This window comes from Narcine bancroftii, chromosome 4 (genome assembly GCF_036971445.1).
Source record: "Narcine bancroftii isolate sNarBan1 chromosome 4, sNarBan1.hap1, whole genome shotgun sequence".
NCBI classification, from domain to species: domain Eukaryota; kingdom Metazoa; phylum Chordata; class Chondrichthyes; order Torpediniformes; family Narcinidae; genus Narcine; species Narcine bancroftii.
Window position 1 is genome coordinate 192,592,163 of NC_091472.1, and position 20,372 is coordinate 192,612,534.

Here is a 20,372-nt window from a genome sequence, read left to right on the forward strand (position 1 = left end):
ATCCTTGATGATTGAGCCCTCACTTTGGTAGTGATTTGTGTTAAATTACACCTCAGTTTCCTCTGAACACCTGGGCCTTTTAACCTCTGGCCTTAGAATTTTTTTTTACCAAAGAGGATGACCTCCCGTTTTGCCATATCGCATTCCAAAGCTGCATCCATTTAATCTGTTCAAAATATAAAACGTTACTGCATGGTACATGTCCTATGGCCCAGGATGTCGTGCAGAGTCAAAAAACTAAATCCTCCCTACCTCATAACCCTTTATTTTTCTTTGATCCATGTGCCTGTCAAAGAGTCTTTTAAATGTCTCTATTGTACAAGCACAAGTCTCTGTGTGTAAAAAAAAAAAAAAAAAAAAAAATCCCTGACGTCTCCCCTAAACTGTCCTCCCTTCACTTTGTACAGATGTCTTCTGACATTTGCTACACTTGCCCTGGGAAAAAAGAGGCTTGCCGACCACCCTATCTATCCCTCTCAGAATGTTTTAGACCTCTATTAAGTCACCTCCCATCCTTCTACAAGGATAAAAGCCCCTGGCTCTGCTAACCTTGCCTCATGAAACCTATTTTCCAATCCAGGCAACATCCTGGTAAATCTCCTCTGCACCCTTCTCCATAGCTTCCACGTCCTTCCTGTAATGAGGTGGCCAGAACTGAACACAATATTCCAAATGTGGTCTCAGCAGAGTTTTATAGAGCTGCAACATGTCCACATGGCACTTGAAGTCAATCCCTGACCGGCATACCATGGGCCTTCTTAACTACCATTGGTGACCTTGCAAGATCTATGGATTGGGACCCCTCAAGGTCACTCTGTTCTTCCACACTGTTAAGAATCCTGCCATTACCCATGTCCTCTGCCTTCACATTTGACCTTCCAAAATACATCCCCTCACACTTGTGCGGATTAACGCCATCTGCCACCTTTCCGCCCAACTTTACATCCTGCCTCTATCCTGTTGCACGTCATGACAAAACTTCTATACTATCCACATCTCCAACCTTCTTTGCATTTCCTCACAGCCCAAGCTCTCTCCTATCCTCTTATCAGTGTAATCAGAATTAAGCTTTATTGTCATGAACATGTCACAAAATTTCTTGTTATGCAACAGCAACTTTCTTCACTACGTCCAAAATTTCTTTCAATTCTAGTTCCTTAAATACAGTTTAAAAATAAATAATTAATGCGACAAGAGAAAAAAAGAGGTCCATTGTCCGTTCAGAAATCTGATGGTGGTGGGCAGCTGTTTCAGTATTGCTGGGTGTTCATTTTCAGGCTCCTGTGCTTTCTTCCTGATTGTGGCAATGAGAAGAGGGCATGGTCTGGGTGGTGGGGGTCCTTGATGATGGAGGCTGCTTTCCTGAGGCACCGCCTCTAGTAGATGTCCACAATAGAGTGGAGACTGGTGCCCATGATGGCGCCGGCCGAGTTCACAGCTCTCTGAAGCCATTTCCTGTCAGTCCTGCTGCCCGGAATGTGCCAGTTGGCGGATTCCCGGACTGACATCTCACTGTGCTGAACAACCGGCAGGTTTTAGGCCAACAGAAGGGTGTCCTTCTCCGAGTTGATGGCCTTCCAGCAGTTCTGGATGTGGACCCAGAGTGTGTCCCCGGGAACAGTCTGTAAATAAGGGAGTCCTCTGTCATGCTGGGGATGAACTGCGACAGAGCCCCCTGCATCCCACCCCTGCAAAGAGGTGGGCGATGATCTCCACCCCACTGCAGTTGTCAAAGTCCAAATACGCCACACAATTGTCCATTGCATCTGCCAACAGATTGATGACACATCAGTCAATAGTGATATTACTCTTGTTTTTCAAGTTCCTGTTTGTCCTTTCCATAATCATAGATTCAACCATTTTCCTTCTTTTCTCTTCATCGCCATTACCTCCTTCTCTACTGATCATGTTCCAAGACAGATGGCCATTGTATTGGATTAGGTGAACGGTCAGTCAAGTAGAAAACGAAATACAATGTCAAAAAGTGTATGGTCATGTACTTTGAGAGAAGAAATAAACGGGCAGAGAATTTTCTAAATGGGGAAAATAATTGACAATTCCCAGATGCAAAGGGACCAGGGAGTCCTCTTGCAGGACGGCTTAGAGGTTAACGTGCAGGTGGAGTCAGTGGCGCTGGCGTTCATTTCAGGAGGAATAGAATATCAGAGCAGGGATGTGATGTTGAGCTCGCACTTGGAGCATTGTGAACAGTTTTGGGCTCCTCATTTAAGAAAGGATGTGCTGACGTTGGAAAGGGTTCAGAGGATGGTCAGAAGGATGATTCCAGGAATGAAAGGGTTATCATATGAGGAGCATTTGACAGCTCTTGGCCTTTACTGATTGGAATTTTGGAGCATGAGGGGAGATCTCAGTGAAACATTTTGAATGCTGAAAGGCACGGACAGAGTAGATGTAGAAAGGTTGTTTTCCACGGTGGGAGAGTCTCGGACAAAAGGGCACAACTGCAGGATTGAAGGGCATCCGCTTGGAACTGTGGAATTTGTTGCCACAGGCAGTTGTGGAGCCCAAGTCATTGGGTGTATTTAAGGCAGAGATTGATAGTTTCTTGATTAGCCAGGACATCGATGGTTACGGAGAGTAGGCCGGGCAGTGGGGCTGTGTGGGGAAAATGGATCAGCTCATGGTTAAATGGCAGGTCGCCTTGATGAGCTGAATGGCCTATTTATCCTTCTGTCCCTTATGGTCTTTGCCATCTGCCTTCATCCTCCTAAGGCCTAGCTTTCTCCATCTGCTCGCCTATGTCTCCCAACTCTATTCCTCACCCTCCCCATCTGTCAGTTATCCTTCACCGCACCTGGTTTACCAGCCTCCTACTGGTCTAAACCCTCTGACCCTCTCCTCCTCCTTTTACTGGCTTTGCCCCTTTGCGTGTTCAGTCTTGTTGGAGTATTCCCACATTTCTGTCCCGTTCCCCCCCCCCCCCCCCCCCGCATCGATACTGTTTGAACCACTAAATCCCTCTAGCAGTTTGATGTTTTGCTCTGAATTCCAGCATCTCCCATCTCCTGTTACTTCCCTCCACTGATGTTGGATGAACGGCTCCATGTCCCCTGGTGGCCTTCCCCTTCTTTCTCTGCAACCCAGTCAGTGAGAATCATTCTGAAATAGACGGAATTTTGAAGCTCATTACTTATCCACTCCCTCTCGTTCAAAACCGTCAGCGACCCAGGTTGGAATCCCGCGCTGCCTGTAAGGTGTTTGTTCGCTCTCCCCGTGCTCTGGTTTCTTCCCACCCTTCAAAAGCGTACAGGAACGCAGGTTAATTTGGGGGAAATTGGGCGGCACGGGTTTAAATGGCTGGAATCGGCTTTCACTGTCCTGTTAATTTAACATTTTTAAAAAAATTTAAAAACCCCAGGACAGAGATCAGCGCAGTCTCGCCTGTCATTCCCATTAGTTGCTGCAGTTTTACATTTTCTGTGAGTTTTACGTATAATTATTTCTTCAAGTTCCTCATTCACTCCAAATAAGCAGTTGCTCACTGTTTCCAGGAAGTTTTCTGTGAAACAATTTTTTTTTAAATTCCTCTGCCATTCCCTTATTGCCCATTATAATCTCCCCTGTATCAGTCTCAAAGGGAAAACACTTAGTCGCGCAAATCTTTTGTCTTTTTGCATATAATTAGAAGCTCTTGCGATCTGTTTTGATGTTCCTCATTTTCATTCATCTCATTTTCTGCTTTCCCTTCCCTTGTGGAGCCTAAAGGCGAGCACTGGGCGGTACCAGCACAGCTTCTTCCCGCTGCCATCAGATAGATTCCTGAATCATCAATGAACCACAGACACAGCCTTACCCTTTGTGCACTGTTATTTATTGTTGTAAGGTGGTGTGTATGAATGTTTGCTCTGTGATACTGCCGAATTTCATTGACTTCTTCATAACAATAGATTCTGATCTGAGCCTTGGACATCTTTTCTGAATGCTAAAATATCCTAATACTTCAGATCATTATTTTTATTTGGAAAAGTTTTATGCCTTTCCTTTGATATAAAATACGTTTAGTTTCTCATCCTAATTAAACACAGCTAGTTTTCCCACCCCCCCCCCCCCCCAACCTTTACTGGACTAATTCCCATTCCCCTCTCCTCCCCACCCTATCACTTCCAACCCCTTTCCCCTCCCATCAGCACCACCTCCTCCCCTATCAGTTCTTTTCACCTGCCCCCTCAAATCTATCCCCCTCACCTCCCTTCCCCCTCGTCTCCCTCCCCTCCCACCCCCTCATCTCCTGTCTCCCTTACCTCCTACCCACCCCCTTGTCTCCTGTCCCCCTCCCCTCCCTCTCACCTCCCCTCTTCCTTACCCTCTCACCTCCCCTCTTCCTTACCCTCTCACCTCCCCTCTTCCTTACCCTCTCACCTCCCCTCTCCTTCTGAACCCATCACTTCCCACCCCTCACCTCCCCTCCCTTCACCTTCCGAACCCCTCACCTCCCCTCCCTTCATCTTCCGAACCCCTCACCTCCCCTCCCTTCACCTTCCGAACCCCTCACCTCCCACCCCTTCTGCTGATGGCTGAGTGCTCCTGTTTGTGGTACAGTGGGTGGAAGGCCAGTGAGGCTCTTCCAACCAGTGCTCTGTAGTGTTGAGAACCACAAGGAAGAAGCATCCTGTGTGTGGTGGGGGGCGGGGAAGAGATGATGGTGCTGCTGGCAGCGCTGTAGCTGGTACGGACCGGGGGAGAGAGAGGAGCGGAAACACAATGCTTCCCCGCAGGGTCCAACTGCTCAGCCTGACTGCATTAAGCTCTGTACAGGCTTTCAATGGCCCATTGAAAGGAGCCAACAGTGGTTTATTGTAAAATCCTGTGACCGCGGGGTCTGGTCCCAAGATGGCAGCACCTCTGCTCGCCCTCTCTTACCTTCGGTGGAAAGGTGATTCTCAGCCCCCAGCACCCGGTGGGAGAGAAGCAGGCGGCGGCTGGCTCAATGCAGGAGCAATGGCCACTTTCCTTACCCATAATCCCCCATGCAGCTGGAACCACTCTGGCGCTGGCAGAGCAGTTCCAGCTGCGTGAGGGATTATGGGAAACGAAGACTGCCATCGCTCGCGCATGGAGCCGTCGCCAGCCGCCACCACTGCACCCATGCTACCGCGTCGAGAGTTAGATGATGGGGGGGGGGGTGCAATGGGCTGTCGGGGGCAGGAAGGGGGTAACTGACGGAAGGCCGGGGGTGACGGGCGGCACGGGCTAGGAGCGAGGTGGTGTTAGTAAACCCGGGTAATAGGTTAGGCACTTCTTGTTTAAATTCCTCTCTTTTGTACCCGTGTCTTTCCGTGATAAGTAGAAATTCTGCCTGGCCCATAGGAAAAAGAATCTCGGGGTTGTATGTGATGCATGGGTGGCGTGGTTACCATAGTAAGCACAAAGCTACTAGAGTGCCATCGACCAGGTTTCGAATCTGGTGCTGACTGCAAGGAGTTTGTACGTTCTCCTTGGGGCTCAACGAGTCAAATGGCCTGCTCCTTGCACCTATTTCTTAGGTTCTCCAGGAGTCTGGGAGATCCGGAGAGGAGGAACGGGACTAGTGAGAGATGGCATGGATGATGGTCTGAACGGCAAGTCCTCCTGCACAACAGTTGCTGTGAGTCCAAGTCAGCGAAGAGAACCAGGATTGTGTCTTTGGTCACGTCGGCCCGATGGAGTGATGAAACGGCTTAATTTACCAAAACCCTGAGCATTTCTGATCCACGACTTGGCCGGGTTCCAGATTCAAGAGCGAGAGGGGGCAAGTTCAAGCCCCCAAGCCTTTATTGGGGAATCCGGGGAGGAGCCAAGGGAGGGGTTCGGACCTGCCAGTCCATACACCACAGTGTCCTTCAGCAGATTCTCAGTGGTGTGTCCGATTAGCTGGTGGTGTTATTTTTATAGTAATGTGGTAAGATGGTTCTAATGTGGACAAACCACCTGATTTCATGACTTGCTTCGTGACGATAAATCCTGATTCGGCTCACACTTAAATCCCAGTGTCTATTAGAATCCAACTGTCAGGCTCATTTTTTAAAACATTCCTTTTAGTCTCAGATGTCATTGTGAGCAGACTGCAGACGCACAGTGGTGTCAGGCAGAGGTGATCAAGCATGCCTTTCAACACTAACTGACAGGAGACAAGGAAATCTGAAACTGTATGAGATTTGCTGCCCTTTGACGCGGTGATTTTCTGAGCGTGCTGCAAAGTTGAGGGGGTGCATTGTCTGAGGACTCAAATATCCTTGTTGAAACAATATTCCAGAACGCTTCTCTTTAAGCTGTGATATCTGCTGGTGCTGGAGAAACCAGGGATTGGTGAGGTAGAAAATTCTGGTGAAACCACACTTGGAGTGTTGCATTCAGTTCTGATAAAGGTTCCATTATTGTCACGTAATACTACATTTAGAATACATGAAATTCTTTAATTCTTGTCTACTGTAAGGCGCCCCTCACAGAAACCCGCAGCACCCGGTGTTCCTAGGCGGTATCCCATCCGAGTACTGACCGGTCCTGAGCCTGCTTGCTTAGCTTCCGAGATCAGACAATCTCAGCCGTATTCAAGCCATTAGGGTGCTGGTTCTGGTCCTCATGACAGGAAGGATGTGGAAGCTGTGGAGAGGATGCAGAGGAGATTTACCAGGATGGATTGGAGAACGAATCTACACATACACACACACATATAAACACACATACCAGTATAATTTGGAATAAACATATATGAATATTTGGGATGATTTAGTTGGTCATCATAGCCTGTGGGAGGAAGAGATTTCTCAGCCGGGCTGTCCTAATTTTGATGCTCCTGTACTTCCTTCTTAATGGGACAGCGGGTCAAAAATCCTGTGGGCTGGATGGAAAAGTCCTCAATAATTTTTTTTAAACCACACTCCAAGTGAGTGCCCTCAGTAGAAGAAAGGGAACCCCGGGCGGTCTTCTCAGCCATTTTGAAGAGCCTGTGTATTGACTTCTGATCCCGATGTTTTGCAGCTACCGCCCCACTCGATGATGCAGCCGGACAGGACGCACTCAAGGTGTGGTTCTATAAAATGTTGTCAGAATGGGGGCCAATACCCTTGCCCTTGTCAACCTCCTAAGGAAATAGGGGCAGCATGGTTAGCGTAGCAGTTAGGGCAACGCTATTACAGCACCAGTATTCTGGATTGAAATCCGGTGCTATATGTTAAGAGTTTGTCCGTTCTCCCCGAGTCTGCGTGGGTTTCCTCTCGTTACTCTGGTTTCCTCCCACCCTTCAAAACAAATGTGGGGGGGGGGGAATTACAGATTAATTGGGGTATTTGGACATCATGAGCTTGTGGACTGGAAATATCTGCCACTGTATGAGTAAAATAAAGAAGGAATAAATAAAATTTTCACTATAATTGTGAAGTTAAATGTTCTCTGAAGTAATACATCGACCTTTGGTAAAGACAAGAGCAGATATACAGCCAGCGGAGGGCCTTGGTCGGGCTTAGCTCGTAGCAGCTGTTTGAATAAAGTTGTGTGAAACAGCAATGGCGTCGCCCAGGATGATGTCGCTTGCAGTTGGGGTGACTCTCTTTAAAGTATCTCCTTATCCCTGCTTAATAAGCATCTTTATCTTTATTAGTGTATTATTAAGGATATTATTAGTGAGGCTTTATCTGTAAACTTTGGTGGGGGGGGAGGTGTTTAATTTTCTATAATGTTATTGTTTGTCTATTGGGCACCTCCTTGGAGGGAGAGGAACCTGCAGATACAGCGACAGTTAAATGTTTTCAAAGAATGTGACTCGAAATAAAGTAAAATTCCTGAATGTTTAATAATCTTGCAAGTGAAGTTTGTTCAGTGTAAGTACAGTATAGTTTTTTTTTAAAACTGCAGGTGTATTAGGTGTTGTAAGAGTGTCTCAAGCATCTGGTAAACTTGTTTATCTGGATCTACCAATCCCCAATGGTGCCAGATAGCAGGGGTTTTACTGTATTTAAATGCAAGTCTGCCTTTCTTTTGCATGCTTTCCAAGGAAGCTGGACTGATTCTTGGCTGGGACAGAGATCACACCATGTAAAAGGTAGGCAGATTAACAGTTGATGTTCAAGTTTAAATTTAGACTTCTGGCATGGTAACTGGCCGTTCCAGCCCAGGAACTGGGCCTTCCGGCCCATGAGCCCATGCTGCCCAAATACCCCAGTTAACCAACAAACCCCATATGTTTTGAAGGGTAGGAGGAAACTGGAGATCCGGAGGAAATCCATGCAGAGTCAGGAAGAACGTACTTGTTCCTTACAGTGCTGGATCTGAACCTGGGTCACTGGCGCTGTAAGGAGCGTCGCACTAACCATTTACGTTAGATGTTCTTGTCTTTTTTTTTATAATTCTTTATTCTTCACACTGTGAGCCATATCAACCAAAATACATACAAACTTTTCCCTCTTAAATATACACAGTGGCATTTTCTCCCCTTTTTCCCCCCTACCTTCCCTACCCCTTCCAAAACCATTAAATGTTCAACATATACAATACAACAAACCCATTAAACAATGTCATCACACAATGAAAATGAACAAGAAAAATGTGTCATCTACTTTTACACACTGGATCAAGTCATTTTGTCTTCTTATCATTTTAGGGGGTGGAGGTCCGAGGCAAGCCCTCTCTGTTGTGTTCCATGTACGGTTCTCAAATTTGTTCAAATAATGCGACTTAATTTTTTTAATTATATGTTATTTTTTCCAATGGAATACATTTATTCATTTCCATGTACCATTGCTGTACTCTCAGGCTCTCTTCTGATTTCCAAGTTGACAATATACATTTTTTTGCTATAGCTAAGGCTATCATAATGAATCTTTTTTGTGCTTCAACCAGTTTGAGACCTAATTCCTTACTTCTTATATTACTTAGAAGAAAGATCTCTGGATTTTTTGGTATGTTGCTTTTTGTGATTTTATTTAATACCTGATTTAGATATTCCCAAAACTTTTCCACTTTCTCACATGCCCAAATTGCATGTACTGTTGTTCCCGTTTCCTTCTTACAGCAAAAACATCTATCTGATAATATTGGATCCCATTTATTTAACTTTTGAGGTGTGATATATAACCTGTGTAACCAATTATATTGTATCATGCGTAACCTCGTATTTATTATATTTCTCATAGTTCTGTAGCATAATTTTTCCCATATTTCATTTTTTGTCTTTATGTTTAAATCTTTTTCCCACTTTTGTTTGGGTTTATAGCTTATTTCATCATTTTCCTTCTCTTGCAGCTTGATGTACATGTTCGTTAAAGATCTTTTTATTATCATTGTTTCTATAATCACATATTCAAAGCTACTTCCTTCTGGTAATCTGAGTCTGTTTTCCAATTTATCCTTTAAATAAGCTTTCAGTTGATGGTATGCAAACATTGTACCATGAGTTATTCCATATTTGTACTTCATTTGTTCAAATGTTAATATATTATTTCCCAAAAAACAATTTTCTATTCTTTTAATTCCTTTTCTCTCCCATTCCCTAAAGGAAAGTTTATCTATTGTAAAAGGGGTTAGATGATTTTGCATCAATAATAATTTTGGTATTTGGTCATTTGTTTTTTTCCTTTCTAAGTGAATCATCTTCCATATATCGAGTAAATGATGCAATACTGGTGAGCTTTTATATCGTATCATCTTTTCATCCCACTTATAAAGTATATGTTCCAGTACCTTCTCCCCTATTTTATCTAGCTCTCTCTTAGTCCAATCTGGTTTTTCCCTTGTCTGATAAAAATCTGATAAATACCTTAATTGTGCTGCTCTATAATAATTTTTAAAGTTTGGTAACTGCAAACCATCTTGGTTGTCTTTCTCTTCTTTGGCTTGGCTTCGCGGACGAAGATTTATGGAGGGGGTAAAAAGTCCACGTCAGCTGCAGGCTCGTTTGTGGCTGACAAGTCCGATGCGGGACAGGCAGACACGATTGCAGCGGTTGCAAGGGAAAATTGGTTGGTTGGGGTTGGGTGTTGGGTTTTTCCTCCTTTGCCTTTTGTCAGTGAGGTGGGCTCTACGGTCTTCTTCAAAGGAGGTTGCTGCCCACCAAACTGTGAGGCGCCAAGATGCACGGTTTGAGGCGTTATCAGCCCACTGGCGGTGGTCAATGTGGCAGGCACCAAGAGATTTCTTTAGGCAGTCCTTGTACCTTTTCTTTGGTGCACCTCTGTCACGGTGGCCAGTGGAGAGCTCGCCATATAACACGATCTTGGGAAGGCGATGGTCCTCCATTCTGGAGACGTGACCCATCCAGCGCAGCTGGATCTTCAGCAGCGTGGACTCGATGCTGTCGACCTCTGCCATCTCGAGTACTTCGACGTTAGGGGTGTAAGCGCTCCAATGGATGTTGAGGATGGAGCGGAGACAAACGCTGGTGGAAGCGTTCTAGGAGCCGTAGGTGGTGCCGGTAGAGGACCCATGATTCGGAGCCGAACAGGAGTGTGGGTATGACAACGGCTCTGTATACGCTTATCTTTGTGAGGTTTTTCAGTTGGTTGTTTTTCCAGACTCTTTTGTGTAGTCTTCCAAAGGCGCTATTTGCCTTGGCGAGTCTGTTGTCTATCTCATTGTCGATCCTTGCATCTGATGAAATGGTGCAGCCGAGATAGGTAAACTGGTTGACCGTTTTGAGTTTTGTGTGCCCGATGGAGATGTGGGGGGGCTGGTAGTCATGGTGGGGAGCTGGCTGATGGAGGACCTCAGTTTTCTTCAGGCTGACTTCCAGGCCAAACATTTTGGCAGTTTCCGCAAAGCAGGACGTCAAGCGCTGAAGAGCTGGCTCTGAATGGGCAACTAAAGCGGCATCATCTGCAAAGAGTAGTTCACGGACAAGTTTCTCTTGTGTCTTGGTGTGAGCTTGCAGGCGCCTCAGATTGAAGAGACTGCCATCCGTGCGGTACCGGATGTAAACAGCGTCTTCATTGTTGGGGTCTTTTATGGCTTGGTTCAGCATCATGCTGAAGAAGATTGAAAAGAGGGTTGGTGCCAGAACACAGCCTTGCTTCACGCCATTGTTAATGGAAAAGGGTTCAGAGAGCTCATTGCTGTATCTGACCCGACCTTGTTGGTTTTCGTGCAGTTGGATAATCATGTTGAGGAACTTTGGGGGACATCCGATGCGCTCTAGTATTTGCCAAAGCCCTTTCCTGCTCACGGTGTCGAAGGCTTTGGTGAGGTCAACAAAGGTGATGTAGAGTCCTTTGTTTTGTTCTCTGCACTTTTCTTGGAGCTGTCTGAGGGCAAAGACCATGTCAGTGGTTCCTCTGTTTGCGCGAAAGCCGCACTGTGATTCTGGGAGAATATTCTCGGCGACACTAGGTATTATTCTATTTAGTAGAATCCTAGCGAAGATTTTGCCTGCAATGGAGAGCAACGTGATTCCCCTGTAGTTTGAGCAGTCTGATTTCTCGCCTTTGTTTTTGTACAGGGTGATGATGGTGGCATCATGAAGATCCTGAGGCAGTTTACCTTGGTCCCAACAAAGCTTGAAAAACTCATGCAGTTTGGCATGCAGAGTTTTGCCGCCAGCCTTCCAGACTTCTGGGGGGATTCCATCCATACCTGCTGCTTTGCCACTTTTCAGTTGTTCGATTGCCTTATATGTCTCATCCAGGGTGGGAACCTCATCCAGCTCTAGCCTTAGGGGCTGTTGAGGGAGCTGGAGCAGGGCGGAATCTTGGACTGAGCGGTTGGCACTGAAAAGAGATTGGAAGTGTTCTGACCATCGGTTGAGGATGGAGATCTTGTCGCTGAGGAGGACTTTGCCGTCTGAGCTGCGCAGCGGGCTTTGGACTTGGGGTGAGGGGCCGTACACAGCCTTTAGAGCCTCGTAGAAACCCCTGAAGTCACCAATGTCCGCGCTGAGCTGGGTTCGTTTGGCGAGGCTAGTCCACCACTCATTTTGGATCTCCCGGAGTTTGCGCTGAAGATGGCTGCATGCGCGACGGAAGGCTTGTTTCTTCTCTGGACAGGACGGCTTTGTAAGGTGAGCCTGGTGGGCAGCTCGCTTCTTTGCCAGCAGCACCTGGATTTACTGGCTGTTTTCGTCAAACCAGTCCTTGTTTTTCCTGGATGAGACATATAAGGCAATCGAACAACTGAAAAGTGGCAAAGCAGCAGGTATGGATGGAATCCCCCCAGAAGTCTGGAAGGCTGGGGCAAAACTCTGCATGCCAAACTGCATGAGTTTTTCAAGCTTTGTTGGGACCAAGGTAAACTGCCTCAGGATCTTCGTGATGCCACCATCATCACCCTGTACAAAAACAAAGGCGAGAAATCAGACTGCTCAAACTACAGGGGAATCACGTTGCTCTCCATTGCAGGCAAAATCTTCGCTAGGATTCTACTAAATAGAATAATACCTAGTGTCGCCGAGAATATTCTCCCAGAATCACAGTGCGGCTTTCGCGCAAACAGAGGAAATACTGACATGGTCTTTGCCCTCAGACAGCTCCAAGAAAAGTGCAGAGAACAAAACAAAGGACTCTACATCACCTTTGTTGACCTCACCAAAGCCTTCGACACCGTGAGCAGGAAAGGGCTTTGGCAAATATTAGAGCGCATCGGATGTCCCCCAAAGTTCCTCAACATGATTATCCAACTGCACGAAAACCAACAAGGTCGGGTCAGATACAGCAATGAGCTCTCTGAACCCTTTTCCATTAACAATGGCGTGAAGCAAGGCTGTGTTCTGGCACCAACCCTCTTTTCAATCTTCTTCAGCATGATGCTGAACCAAGCCATGAAAGACCCCAACAATGAATACGCTGTTTACATCCGGTACCGCACGGATGGCAGTCTCTTCAATCTGAGGCGCCTGCAAGCTCACACCAAGACACAAGAGAAACTTGTCCGTGAACTACTCTTTGCAGATGATGCCGCTTTAGTTGCCCATTCAGAGCCAGCTCTTCAGCGCTTGACGTCCTGCTTTGCGGAAACTGCCAAAATGTTTGGCCTGGAAGTCAGCCTGAAGAAAACTGAGGTCCTCCATCAGCCAGCTCCCCACCATGATTACCAGCCCCCCCACATCTCCATCGGGCACACAAAACTCAAAACGGTCAACCAGTTTACCTATCTCGGCTGCACCATTTCATCAGATGCAAGGATCGACAATGAGATAGACAACAGACTCGCCAAGGCAAATAGCGCCTTTGGAAGACTACACAAAAGAGTCTGGAAAAACAACCAACTGAAAAACCTCACAAAGATAAGCGTATACAGAGCCGTTGTCATACCCACACTCCTGTTCGGCTCCGAATCATGGGTCCTCTACCGGCACCACCTACGGCTCCTAGAACGCTTCCACCAGCGTTTGTCTCCGCTCCATCCTCAACATCCATTGGAGCGCTTACATCCCTAACGTCGAAGTACTCGAGATGGCAGAGGTTGACAGCATCGAGTCCACGCTGCTGAAGATCCAGCTGCGCTGGATGGGTCACGTCTCCAGAATGGAGGACCATCGCCTTCCCAAGATCGTGTTATATGGCGAGCTCTCCACTGGCCACCATGACAGAGGTGCACCAAAGAAAAGGTACAAGGACTGCCTAAAGAAATCTCTTGGTGCCTGCCACATTGACCACCGCCAGTGGGCTGATAACGCCTCAAACCGTGCATCTTGACGCCTCACAGTTTGGCGGGCAGCAACCTCCTTTGAAGAAGACCGCAGAGCCCACCTCACTGACAAAAGGCAAAGGAGGAAAAACCCAACACCCAACCCCAATCAACCAATTTTCCCCTGCAACCGCTGCAATCGTGTCTGCCTGTCCCGCATCGGACTTGTCAGCCACAAACGAGCCTGCAGCTGACGTGGACTTTTACCCCCTCCATAAATCTTCGTCCGCGAAGCCAAGCCAAAGAAGAATCCAATTAATATATTTTTCTGGTAGATTGAACCTCTGTAATACTTTGAATAAATAATTCCATTCTACCCTGTCAAAGGCTTTCTCTGCGTCTAAAGCAACAGCCACTATTGGCTTCTTATTTCCTTGAACTGCATGAATTAGATTAATACATTTACAAACATTATCTGCTGTTCGTCTTTTCTCAATAAATCCAGTTTGATTGTTTTACTATTTTTGGTACACAGTTGGCCAATCTGTTTGCTAATAGTTTTGCTTTTATCTTATAATCTGAATTAAGTAGAGATATTGGTCTATATGATGCTGGTGTTAGCGGATCCTTCCCCGTCTTTGATATTACTGTAATTATTGCTGTCTTACATGAATCTGGCAAGTTTTGTGTTTCTTCTATCTGGTTGATTACTTCCAGGAGAGGAAGAATTAATAACTCTTTAAATGTTTTTTAGAATTCTATTGGGAATCCATCCTCTCCAGGTGTTTTATTGTTCGGCAGCTTTTTTAATATATCTTGTACTTCCTCTATTTCAAATGGTTTTATCAGTTTGTCTTGTTCCTCTTCTTGGAATTTCGGCAGTTCAATTTCAGCTAAAAACTCTTCTCTTTTATCATCTTTCCACTCGTTCTCAGTTTGGTATAATTGTTCATAAAATTCCTTAAAGTTCTCATTAATCTCCATTGGTCTATATGTAATTTGTTTGTCCTTTTTCCTTGATGCCAATACAGTTCTTTTAGCTTGATCTGTTTTAAGTTGCCAGGCTAATATTTTGTGTGTTTTTTCTCCTAGTTCATAATACTTTTGGTTTATTTTTGTTATGTTCTTCTCCACCTTATACATTTGTAATGTTTTGTATTTTTTTTTGTCTGCCAATTCTCTTCTTTTTGTTATATCATCCCTTGTTGCTAGTTCCTTTTCTGTACTTACTATCTCCCTTTCCAATTTTTCTATTTCCCAATTGTAGTCCTTTTTCATCTTAGTTACATAACTTATTATCTGCTCTCTAATGAAGGCTTTCATTGCATCCCATAATATAAATTTTTCTTTCCCTGATTCCGTATTTATTTCAAAGTACATTTTAATTTGGCGTTCAATAAATTCTCTAAATTCCTGCCTTTTAAGTAGCATGGAGTTTAACCTTCATCTATATGTTCTTGGTGGGATGTCCTCCAGTTCTATTGCTAATAATAGCGGTGAATGATCAGATAGCAATCTAGCTTTATATTCAGTTTTCCTAACTCTCCCTTGAATATGGCCCGACAACAAAAACATATCAATTCCTCAGTATGTTTTATGCCTACTCGAATAATATGAGCATTCCTTCTCCTTGGGTGCTGCTTCCTCCATATATCTATAAGTTTAATTTCCTACATTAATTTAACCATAAATTTGGCCACTTTATTCTTTTTGCTAGTCTTTTGTCCAGTTTTATCCAACATTGGATCCAAATTAAGGTTAAAATCCCCTCCTATCAATATATTCCCCTGCGTATCTACAATCTTCAAAAAAAATTTGCATAAACTTTTGATCCTCTTCATTAGGTGCATATATATGTTGAGCAAATTCAAAAATTCTGAATGTATCTGACACTTTATCATTACATACCTCCCTGCTGGATCTATTATTTCCTCTCTATTTTGATTGGTACATTTTTATTAATTAATATAGCTACACCTCTGGCTTTTGAATTATATGATGCTGCCGTTACGTGCCCTACCCAGTCTCTCTTTAATTTATTATGTTCCACTTCAGTTAGATGCGTTTCCTGCACAAATGCTATGTCTATTTTTTTATTTTTTCAGGAAATTTAATAGCCTCTTTCAATTAAATTGGTTATATATTCCATTTATATTTATAATCATATAATTCAACATGGCCATCTCATACCCTGTTTACACCTCATTTCCACTTCCTCACCACCACCATCCCCATTTTCATCTCTGTTTTCCATTTTTAAACTCAATGTATGACAACACATTTAAAACATAAAATACTTCAACAATATCCAATATTCCCTTAGCCCCAAATTCCCCCCCCCCCCCACCTCTCTGATTTTCCCCTTATCCCTTGCCAGGCAATCACAACTCCCCTCTCCATTTGGATTATGAACCCGCTCGCAAACGTCAACTGATTTTGCAGTGATTGTTATTCTCTCCCACCCAACCACCCCAGAAAAGACTTTTTTTCACATATAACAAAGCTCACCCTCTTTTTTTCCCCCTTACTTCCTTTCTTCCCTTTTCTTTCCCTCCTTTAGTTTTTGTATGTACATTATTTTTACATCTTTATATGTATTTTATTGCTGTTCTTCATTCTTATTACATCTCTTCGTCTTTCCTTCTGTCCTGCAGGCGTTCTGCAAATTCTCATGCTTCCTCTGGATCTGAGAACAGTCTGTTTTGCTCCCCAGGGAGCACAGCTGGATATCTTAACATAAATTTATAACCTTTTTTTCCATAGGATCGATTTTGCTGTATTAAACTCCTTCCTCTTCTTTAAAAGTTATGTCTGGGTAAAAAAAATATTTTTTGACCCTTGTATTCCAATGGTTTTTTTTGTCTTCTCTAATTTTATTCCTTGCCCGCTCCAGTATATTTTCTCTTGTCGTATATCTCAAAAATTTTACTAAAACGGATCTTGGTTTTTGATGTGTCTGTTGTTTCGGAGCTAGTGTTCTGTGTGCCCTTTCTATTTCCATTCCTTTCTGTATTTCTGTCATTCCCAGGACCTTTGGGATCCATTCTTTTATAAATTCCTTCATATCTGTGCCTTCTTCATCTTCCTTTAGGCCCACTATTTTTATGTTGTTTCGCCTACTATAATTTTCCATCATGTCAATTTTCTGAGCTAACAACTCTTGTGACTCTTTAACTTTTTTGTCACTTTCTTCCATAAATTGTACTGACAATAACCACACAAGCAGTGTGAGTATAAGACAGCTTTAATAAACTAATATGTACACTAAGAGGTCTTGTCTCTGCAAGACGAACCTGGAAGGCTAGACTGTAGCTCTAGACTGTTTTATATACAATGTCACTGGGATGACCCCTGGTGACCTAGTGGTGTAATTACATATCACCACATTCATCCCCTCCCCCTTAACCCCCTTAAAAAAAAATGTTTCCGCCCCCATCCTCCTTCCCTTGTTTGTAAGTTGATAAATCCAAAATATTTTGTGGCTTCCGTTGCCTTCTGGACCTCCTCAGTAGTGTTATAGCGGTGGAAAGTGCGGTCTGCCTTTTGGCCTTTCTTGCTGGAGGTGTGGGAGCGGGAAATACTAGTGTGGCCATGTGGGCTGGGGATCCTTTTGTATGGGATTGGGTCCTGCCATCAAGTCTAAGGTGGTGATATTTTGTGGGGCGGGCGTACCCAGGGTCCTGATTTTCGGGGTGGGTGGTATAGTCCTCTGGGGTGACTCGATGGACGACTGTTCTGGTGACTGCTGCTGCTCTTCTTGTTGATCCGTAGACATCTGTGTTTTCTCCGTGTTGTTCACACATCCGGCCGGCGCGAGATCCTTGGTGGCCACCAAGTTTTCTCTTCCATCTGGGAATGTGACGAAGGCGTACTGAGGGTTCGCGTGCCTCAACTCCACTTGATCCACCAGCTGGTCCATTTTGAGGGATCTGCAGTGCTTCCGGAGGAGAATAGGTCCCGGGGTCATCATCCATTTAGGCAGCACTGTGCCAGTCGTGGCTTTCCTTGTGAAAGAAAAGATATGGTCATGTGGGGTCATGTTAGTGGCAGTACACAACAAAGAACGGATAGAGTGTAGGGCCTCTGGCAACACTTCTTGCCATCTAGTAACAGGCAGGTCTTTTGCTTTTAAAGTCAAGAGGACCGTTTGCCAGATAGTGGCATTTTCCCTTTCGACTTATCCATTCGCCCTGGGATTGTAACTTGTAGTGCGGCTGGTACCAATCCCTCTCTCGTGCAGGTACTGCTGTACTTCTGCACTCATGAATGCAGCACCCCTGTCTGTGTGTATGTAGTTCGGGTACCCAAATATGCTGAAGATGGGTTGGAGATATTTTATAACAGTGGCTGCTGATACATCAGAACACGAGATTGCGAAGGGGAAATGGGAATATTCATCTATTACGTTTAGGAAATAGACATTTCTATTATTGGACGGGAGCGGGGCTTTAAAATCGAGGCTGAGGCACTCAAAATGTTTGGTAGCTTTTATCAGGGTGGCTTTGTCTGGCTGGTAAAATTGCAGTTTGCATTCCGCACAGATGGGGCAGCTCTTGTTCACTGACCTCACTTTCTCTACCGAAAATGGGAGGTTTTGGGTTTTAATGAAGTGAAACAGTCTAGCGATCCCCAGGTGGCCCAGCTCATTGTGCAAGTTCTGCAACTGGGACGTGTGGTTAAGAATGGCACAAGTGCCTCTGGACAGCGCGTCCGGGGACTTGTTGAGTCTCCCGGGGCAGTATAGAATGTCATAGTTAAATGTAGACAATTCTATCTGCCAGCGCATGATTTTATTGTTCTTAATTCTCCCCCTATTCTGGTTATTGAACATAAAAGCCACAGACCGTTGGTCCGTGACAAGGCTGAAGTGTTTTCACGGCAGATAATGTCGCCAGTGACTTACTGCTTCCACAATGGCTAGGGCCTCCTTCTCTACTGCTGAGTGTCTTACCTCTGACCCCTGTAGGGTTCGCGCAAAAAAGGCCACCAGTCATCTGTCTTGGTTTAGGGTGGCTGCCAGAGCCACATCGGATGCATCCGTTTCTACTTGAAACGGGATCGACTCATCTATGGACCACATGGTAGCTTTAGCAATATGGTCCATAATGTCCCTGAATGTTCTGGTGGTGCTGGGCACAGTGGGAAAACTGAGGCTTTTATAAGTGGGCGGGCCCTGTCGGGGTAGTTGGAGATCCATTGGGTGTAGTAATCGAACAGTCCCAAACACCTTTTTAGTGCTTTCAGCGTGTGTGGCACTGGGAGGCCTAGGAGAGGACGCATACAGGCTGGGTCTGGGCTGATTTCCCCATTCTGCACTATGTAGCCCAGGATTGACAACTTCCTGGCACTAAAGACACATTTGTCCCTGTTGTATGTTAGGTTCCTTTCCTCGGCTGCCTGGAAGAAGCGTTTTAAATTCGTGTCATGATCCTCCTGAGTATGGCCACAGATTGTCACGTTGTCTAAGTAAGGGAACACCGCTTTCAGTTGGAACTCATCTACTATTCAGTCCATTTCTCTCTGAAACAGGAACACTCCATTGGTGACACCGAAGGGGAGTCGCAGAAATTGATACAGCCTGCTATCTGCCTCAAATACTGTGTAAATGCGATCACTATTTCTAATGGGCAGTTGGTGGTATGCTGCCTTCAGGTTTATGGTGGAGAACACCTTATACTGTGCAATGCTGTTGACCATGTCCGCTATGCGTGGCAGGGGGTAGGTATTTAGTTGTGTAAATTTGTTGATTGTCTGGCTATAATCCACTACCATGCAGAGTTTTTCTCCTGACTTTACTTAAGTCATTCACTTCCATTTCTACAGTCATTTCTCGTTCTTCTACATTTTCTAATCTTTTCCCTATTTCTGTCATGACCAACTCTATTCTACTCACTTTTTCTTCTGTACTTTTCATTTTTCTTTTAATTTCATTAAATTCTAATGTCAACCATTCTTTTAATGCTCTCATTTGTTCTTGAAAGAAAACTTTATCTATATTCTGTCCATCTGTTTTACCTTCCATTTCTCTGTGCAGATCTTGGTGTTCTTCCTCTTCTTCTGTGTCTGTACCCATGTTTGTGTCTTCTTCTTTTCCTTGTATCTGTGTCTCTTCTGACTTTCCTGGTGAGTTGCTTGTCTCACTTTGCTGGGCTTCTTCTTGCTTGGCTTCTTGCTGTTGATCCTCTTTTTCTGGGCTATTCATCTGTTGGGCCTCCTGCTGCTGCTCTTCTTTCCTTTCACTCCCTTTCCTGTCACTTTCCTCTTCTTCCAGCTGAGAGCCCTGGTGTCGGGCATCCCTCAGCTGATCGCGTTGAGTTTGCCCGCTCCTCGGCTGAGCCCCCCTCCCGTCGGTGTTCTCCTTCTCCTTAGTAAGCGCACTGTGAACTTTTGTTTGGCTCAGAGAGCCATTTTTGCAGTCCAGCGGTTGGGGGGTCGCGACTCTGCGGGGTCATCACCAACCTTGGAGAACGGGCTCTCTTCTCCATGACTGCTCCCTGTTTCTTCATGCAGGTAAGGCCTTCTCCTTTCTCTTCCATGTCTTTTCTTTTTTCCTGTTGTTTTTACTTTTTCCTTCTTGCGTGCCATTTTCTTTCTTTTCTCGACAACTTTATCTTTTATTTGTTATGTTTTGTGTTTTTTGAACTTTGTATTTTCTTCACTTTATTTCTTCTTTTCTGGAGAGGGCTGGTATTCCCCTGCCGGCCACTACTCCATCACGTGACTCCTCCCCAGATGTTCTTGTCTTGATGGTCTGTGAACAGGGAGGGTTAGGTTGGAGTTAAATATGAAAGTCTGCAGACACCGTGATTGAAGTAAAAACACAA

The 20,372-nt window shown here is 44.9% G+C and overlaps 1 protein-coding gene across 2 annotated transcripts in view; it reads left to right on the forward strand.

Annotated features, from left to right (window-relative positions):
• Positions 1 to 20,372, forward strand: part of LOC138761394 (oxysterol-binding protein 2-like) — a 514,880-nt gene that overhangs the window by 263,344 nt on the left and 231,164 nt on the right. For both annotated transcript variants that reach the window (XM_069933419.1, XM_069933420.1), the window contains one exon: positions 7,991 to 8,038. In XM_069933419.1, the coding sequence (XP_069789520.1) occupies positions 7,991 to 8,038 (48 nt within the window). The remainder of the gene's footprint in view (positions 1 to 7,990; positions 8,039 to 20,372) is intronic.